At 29.5% G+C, this 8,038-nt stretch overlaps 1 protein-coding gene across 1 annotated transcript; it reads right to left on the bottom strand.

The window, feature by feature from the left end:
- Window positions 1-1,105: 1,105 nt before the first annotated feature.
- LOC115884517 (GATA zinc finger domain-containing protein 14-like) lies at window positions 1,106-1,930 on the bottom strand. The gene has a single exon (XM_030903121.1). It carries the CDS (start codon window positions 1,928-1,930, stop codon window positions 1,106-1,108), a length of 825 nt encoding a protein of 274 aa, XP_030758981.1.
- Window positions 1,931-8,038: the final 6,108 nt, after the last annotated feature.

Raw genomic sequence — 8,038 nt, 5'->3', positions numbered from 1 at the left:
AAGGGGTACTTATCATCGATTGTAAGTTCATTTAACTTCCTATAATCAATAACAATACGCCATTTCTGTTTTTTAGAAGCATCTAATTTTTTTGGAACAATCCAAACTGGAGAGGACCAAGGAGAAATTGAAGGACGAATAATACGTTGCTTTAACATGTTACTGATTTGTGTTCTAACTTCTTCTTTGTGTATTTGTGGGTATCTGTAAGATTTAGTGTATATTGGTTTAGCATTGTTTGTATCAATTGAGTGTTTAATTTCATTTGTAAAAGTTAAGACATCATTTTCTAAATAGAAAATATCTTGAAATTCGAGACATAAATTAGTTATAAGTTCTTTTTCTTCATCATTTAAATGATCAGTCCTAAGTTGTGATTTTATTGTTTGAATTCTATCAGTTTGATTTGAATTTGGAAAATAATTATTTGTTTGATAATTATTATTTGTTTGATAATTTAAAATTGTTTGTGAAATGTAAGGTTCAATTTGAATATCGGAAAAATTAATTGATTTTGGAATAGCATTACAATTAATTATTGATGTCAAAAATTCTCCATGTTCATTAACATGAACTAACGCATTTGGAATATAAACTTTTTCTTTGTCTTGTTTAGATAAAATTGCATCAGTATTTTGTAAATTACATTTTAATTTAAAAATTTGTTCTGTTCTTCCATTAATATTTATTTCATTTTTAATTTGTTCAGAATTTAAATTTTGTTCTCTCAGTGTATCTTCAATTTTAAATAAAGGCACCGTTTTAAAATTTGTTATCAATTTTCTATTTTTTAAATCAACTGTGCATTGATAATGTTCAAGGAAATCTGATCCTAAGATTCCGTCAAAGTCTATATCTAAGTTGTAAATAAAAACTTTGTGAGGATCATTTGTTTTAAAAGGAATTAAAGTAGACTGAGTTATTAATAATTTCTCGTTAGTAATTCCTTGAATTGAAATATTTTCTGGTATTCTTTGTGGATATTTTTTAACTGTGTTTTCTTTAAAAATTGAAATTCCTGCACCTGTATCAATTAATATTTTGTATGTGTTTGTTATGTCATTAATGTAGTATAAACTTTTAATGTCTACAGTGAAAAAAGGTTTTAAGTAAATTTCTGTTCTTGGGATTGATTCGTATGGTTTAAATTCAAAGTTTGAAAATTCGTTTGAATTTCGTTTGTGTCCGTTTTCTGTGTATCCGGAGGATGGTTTTGGTCGGAACGCAAATGAAAATTTTGCTGTTGAGCATTATCGTAGTTTTGATAGTCATCATATTCTTGCTCAGAGTAATAATTTGAATAATCTTGAGAATTTGGAGAATTATCATAAAAGTAATCATTTGAAAAATTATCAGAATAATTTTCAGAATAATTATTTGAGTAATTATCAGAATAATTGTTTGAATATTCATTTGAATAATCATAAGTTGAATAATCTTGATTTATAAAATGTGCTCTGTGATTATTATTATTAAAATTAGGATTTCTTTGAATTACTGAAGGGCGTTGTTGAATTACTGAAGGGCGTTGTTGATTGTTTGAATTATTTTGTTGAAAATATGGTCTTTGATTAACATTTTGACTTTGTGTAAAATGTTGAGGTTGTCTTTGAAAATTGTTGGTATTTTGTGGGTTAAAATGAGTATAATTATTATTATTCATTTGTCTTGCACGACATAAATCGTCTCTGGATAAATGTCCTAAACGTCCGGAAGATGTACACTTTGGTGGTGGCAAATTTGGTCTTTTAATAGGTCGATTTTGTGGAAATCTAACTGTATTCAATTTATTTTGTTTCTGATTTTCAAAATAAGAAAGTTGTAACTCTCTTCGAATACGAATTTGAGCTTCGATAATGTCTTTTGGATTACTAGCACGAATATGTCCTAAACGTGGGTCTAATCCTGTTAATAATGTATTTAATGCCATAGATTCGAGTAAACAAATTTGTTTACTCGAATCGCTTGTTTTTCATTATTTGTTAAACTGGATTTTTGAATATTTGCATGCATTTTTGCATTAAGAACTTGCACTCTGTTTAAAAATATTAAAGGCGATTCATTTGGTAGTTGTTTAACTCTTTGGAGGTCTTGAATTAATGAAGATAAATCTCTAGTATCACCAAAATGAGAATTTAAAAGTTGTTTAATTTCAAAATACGAAGATGGGTTTCTTGAATTTATTAATTGGGCTGCTCTACCTCTTAGTTTATTTTTAATGTGAATAACTAATAATAGTTTTTGGTTACCGGTTGACATACCAAAAGCACAATCACATGCATTTAGAAATGTTTGTAAAAAGATTTGATCTCCGTCAAACTCTGGTATTATTGAAAATATTTCAGATAGTTTATATGGTTCTATTTCTGGTTCATTATTCATTTCTGATTCAGACATTTTTAATTTTTATTTTTAGTAAATATATATTAATTTTTTTTTTATTTTATTTTATTTTAAATTAAGTAATCGATTAGCAGAATAATCGATTTATTAAAACTTGATTAACTTAGTTAACAGAAAACTAGGTTAAATTAAAATTAAATTAAAATAACCCTTGTTAAATAATCGTATAAGAAAATATCTTATTTTTTTATTTATCGTTTATAAACGTTTAAATAAATTCTTTTTCAAAATAATATTTATTTAATTTTTTTTTAAATAAAAAAAATAACACTAACATAAAACGTAATGATTCGTTGTGTACTTACATTAGTTTTCCAAAAACCATGCTTTTGTCTTGTTCTCACAGGAGTGTTCTACCAGGGGTTTCACTAGGTGTTCCTAATCCGTAGATCTGCCTATGAGTGACGACGCCAGATGTGTTTTTGTCTTCTTTCTTGATTTTTCTTAATTTTCTTGATTTTTCTTAATTTTCTTTCTTGATTTTTCGTAAGTTCTTTCGCTTGAAGGATTGGAATCCACCGTTGGTAGTTAGAATACTCGTGTTCTACCGACGTTTTGTGAATATCCTACCAACTGCGCCAATTGTTAGATTTTATCTTTCACTTTTATTATTTGAAAAAACATTTTTTTTTTACTTAAAAAAACTTTTATTAAGTTTAATAAAGATACAAAATTATTATATGAACTTCGATACGACACGGATACGAGCTGCGTTCGAGAGTTGTTCGAGTTGTGCGTTCGAGTTGTTCGTTGGAGTTGTTCCTCCTGGGAAAGAGATCGGCTTAAATATTCTTAAAGTTGCTGAGTCTTCGCTTCCCATCATGGAACTGCGACTTGTTTACTGAAAAGACCATGGGAACATCGTAGTTGGAAAGATTCTCAGGAAACATAATATGATTGTTTATGAGTTACATTAGAACGAACTTATACGTTTAACTTTGAAATAAACAATGAATAACAATAAATAAGTATAAAGAGTAAATAAGGTCATTTGAAGCAGTTTGAAGGTTAAATATGGATATATAGTCTGTGAAACGAATAACTTTGAATTTGACAGTTCCAGCGGGCTTTTCTAGTGTTAATTTTATTAGGTTAGCAACTTGCGGCCATGCCTTTGAATAAGAAGACTAAGGAAGGAGCATAATGCTATCCATGTACTCATGCATGGTGGGCGGAAAACAGAGATATGGAAGTGGGAGAATGAGCTTCGACGAGTGCGCATCCAAATTTTTGTCGACGGCAAGATGGCAGACATCTTCCAGGTCTCGCTGTCACTTCCCCTCTTTAATTGACATCTGTTTGTTTTTTTTTTCGTTTGTGTTGTTATCTAGTTAAAATTTATTATTATCTCAATTATTCTAAACACTAATTCAAAAAGGCTTGTTGTATATTGTCATAGTTATTCTAAGAAAGCTAATACGCCGGGAAAAATGATTAGTTTTCATGTGTAAGTTTATACAACATAATCGTGTTTACAGATGATCCAAAACTGTTTATTTTTAGTTTTCCTAAAGGCGATTTGTAAAAATCGTGATTGTAATTGGGAATGGTCAAAAATAAGTGTATGATGTGGCCATTAAAGAGGATGTTTTTATTACGTGTGGAGGAAGAAGATACTTGGAATCAATGTTCGTGCTTCTGTAAAACAGTGCACTCTTATAGTGTCCATGAAAGCACAAGTTCAAGTGTACCAGAAATATGTCAAATAAGATTGATCCTTACTTGACAAGAAGATTATTTGGAGGAAAAGAAAACATAAGATAGGGTATTTTGTATAATCGAACAGCGAAAATTTAACATTTTTATTGTAAAGTTTGTTGTAGGTAGTTGTAGTTTTGTGCTAAATATTTCTAACATTAGCTGCAGCAGTGTTCAGAGTGTCAAGAGGAGGAGAATTCAGTTAATTAGATTTATGCACAGTTACAGGTATGAAGGCTTTTTCAAACATAGTATCAAGTTCTATAGTCAACATTTTTAGTATTCCTACAACTGTAAAAACAAAGAACATTGGACTGAAAAAATGGCAAAATTTATATAGGAAGAAAGGGTATATGCCAATAAGAAAATTAAATCTGTAGGCAGAAGTTTCTTATTTAAAAACTGTTATGGGGCATATATTAATTTGTATCTGTGCCACAAATCACTGAGAAAAATCATATAATATTCATAATTGTTAACGAGATGATATTTAAAGAGTGTTAAAAATGAGACTATTAGTCATGAAGCTTACAGTGTTACTTTGTTTCAATATTACACTTTTATTCTTGTAAAATCTATGATGAAGTTCAAAAGCATTTTGCAATGGCCTTAAATTGTGAGTTGTGAGCCAGGATTTATAGTAAAGGTATTTGATGCAATGAAACTTAATCGGTACCTTCCAGTATGTATTTTAGTAAGGGGATTGTCAATCCCATGTTTTTAAATAGATAAAATACAGGCCAAAGTTGACAATATTACAGTTGAGAAGAAACTATTTTATCTTAAAAAAAAATTTCTTAAAATTCTGAGATCATATAATCTAATTTTCTTAATAATAAATTAGGTATATGTACATACAGAATTTTGTTATGGACAAATAAGGATCGACAAGCTTCTTTTGTGCAAAAAATAAATGATTTTTTCTAGTATTACGACAAACCATAATGTGTTTTACAAACTTACCGGTAACAGTTTTTGTTTATAATAAAATATTTAGGAATAATTTGGGTTGTTTATCAATATATTAATGACTTGAATTTTGACAAATCGAATTTGTATCAAAATAATTTTACGAAATATAAAATTGATGTTCTATTACAAGATTGAGTTTTTATTGTCGACAAAAACCAGGATAAATACTAATAATAATACCCTTAATAAAATCAATGATGTTTATGTATTATGAAAATATTTGTTAGAGGACATGTTATGTAACAGTTTTTGAAACATAATTTGAAGGGACGAATAAAAAAAATAAAACAAAAACATATTTTTTCTAGGTTTATATTAAAAATACAAGGTAGGTAATCATCAAAAATAATTATGAACCAAATGTTTTTTATGAATATACAACTTGAACAAAAAGTTGTTTAGAACAATTTTTACCAAATTTGCAAAAATTTTAAATTGAAACGCGTAATTCAGTACAAGTAAACATGAAATATTGTAAATACTTATTTAATATCATTTCGAGTGTTTTACGACGAAAAGGTCATCTGTCCGTAGCGTCTTTTGTCAGAATATTCGTATATTTAGTGTATTATATACCAATATTGTACGCAGTTTTGAAACTGATAATTAAATAAATCATATTAATGTTAACTAACCATAATAAATGATAGAATTTCACTAAATTTAAATTGCCCCCCGTATGGTTGAAAACAGCAAATTGATATTTGATTACTTATAGATTACCACCTATATACAAAATGACACGAAGACCTGGAATATGGCGCCCAACTTGATTAGACCTTCTGCGCATGTTGTGGCGGAAAAGCCACCATAAAAGCTCTCTAGGGTGATCCCCACCCTTGACAGTTCTGTTTGACGATTCATTTGACACATTTGAATTTGATTTGAAATTTTGTAGATTTGTCAGTCTTTACGGAGCTTATTTTATGTTATTTATTATTTATTCTACTACTGATAGTTGTATAAAGGTAGTAAATCTAGATGGAAATTGTGGCAGAACTTAAATTAACAGTGACACTATCGCGATTTATCGAAAAAGACTCTAAAATAGTTGGTTGTGTAGCGTGCGGTAGATCTCGGCAAAAATTGAGTGAAATAATGGAACAACTTTTCGCTAGTAAGTGACTATATAATATACATACGTGTAGTAAACCGATCATTTATGAAATTCACTTAAATTAACTAAATTATATATTTTTCTTGCATTTTAGCTTTTATTTATTACTTGTCAAAGATTAGATGTCAAAGAATTTAGATACGTTAATTTGACTTACCTGCTTCAGTAGCGTATCGGATGTTTGTGTTAATAAATACTTATTATAACTTATCTATTTTTATTAGAATTATATATTTTTATAACAATTTTAATAACTACCAACATTTATTCACAACGTAAAAAAAACAACAAATTATTGAGTCTACCCCACGTCTACCCTACATCATAGTTTTACATTTTTTAAATAAAATTAGAACGACACTGATAAACCGGAATTTAAGTCGGCCATATTTGAGGCCCATCGCGGTGTACCTAAGATTTTTGATATGCTCCTTCCTTAGTCTTCTTATTCAAATGGCCATGATGTCGCAATGCTGTCTCTAATAGAACAGCCTCGTAGAGAGATTTATGACGTCACGCTAGTTAGATACTACGGATTAATAAATATGTATTAATTAATATATGTTACTGTAAATGTCCGAAATGCGGCAAAAAACCTAGGATAAACGCGCTAAACCTAGGATTTACCAAAAGCATTAACTAATTAGGTTAGCCTGGTTATTTGGAGGGTGTTAATGCATTGGTTAGCCTGGTTATTTGGAGGGTCTTAATGCATTGCTTAGCCTGGTTATTTGGGGGGTGTTAATGCATTGGTTAGGTGGTTATTTGGTGGGGTTGGTTGGTTTTTACTACCACTTGCTTTTGGTAAATCTTAGGTTTTACCGCATTTCGGAGATTTACAGTAACATATATATTTAGTATATTTTATATGTAATTTTTTGAATTATATTCGACACTATTTTTTTCATATGACACAACACTGATGAAGGCTATAATGTTAGCCGAAACCAAATGAAAGAAAAATGAAAACCCAAATGAAAACTTAATCAGCGTTTTTCCCGAACCTAAATCCCAAGAAAATCAAAAATTTTAGAATAGTTTTACATATAAAATAACAGCGATCTTTATTTCATAGCCATCGCTGACGTCTTTTTTTCTATGATATTGTATTATTTGCAAATATAATTTTTCGAACATTGATACTTGTAAAATATGCATATAAATTTTGTGAATGTAAATAATAATACATCACTATTAGTAGATATTGAATATTTTTGTTAAATTAGATCGATTTTCAAACCCCCAAATTTAAAATCTATTTTACATTTTACTCATTATCTTATGTACCTATTCATTATTTGTATATTGTAAAACATTTGCTGCATATGTATGGTTCATAGTTTATTTGCCAAAGTATTTAAGGACGCATGGTGTCATTGATGACATGCAACGAAAGTTGTTTTAGTTCCCTTTATATTGTATCTATTAACTGTATATTCTGTATATTTCATGTAAACTATATCGTTTTTAAAATACAAACCAAAAATACGAGAAATAATTGTTTTCCATGTATTCTACAACATATTTATTAATCCGTAGTATCTAAGTAGCGTGACGTCATAAATCTCGCTCCAAGGCTGTTCTATTAGAGACGGCATTGGTCTGATATTTAGAAATGTCAAAAGCTGATAAAGGTGCGTATTCGCATTCATTATCGGAACGAACGAACGAACGAACGAACGAACGAACGAACGAACGAACGAACGAATGAAAGTGCGGTATATTTAGACGGGGACCGAACGCATGCGGCCGTTCGTTCGTTCGTTCGCTCGACCATCCGTTTCGAGTCGGTCAATCAAAGGCGTTCGCCAACAAATGCCTCCGGTCTTCTCGTGCGGTCCTATCGTG

Source organism: Sitophilus oryzae, unplaced genomic scaffold (assembly GCF_002938485.1).
Source record: "Sitophilus oryzae breed Bouriz unplaced genomic scaffold, Soryzae_2.0 scaffold_296_pilon_pilon, whole genome shotgun sequence".
NCBI classification, from domain to species: domain Eukaryota; kingdom Metazoa; phylum Arthropoda; class Insecta; order Coleoptera; family Curculionidae; genus Sitophilus; species Sitophilus oryzae.
The sequence above is the reverse complement of the archived record's forward strand: the minus strand, read 5'-3'. Positions and strand labels throughout refer to the sequence as shown.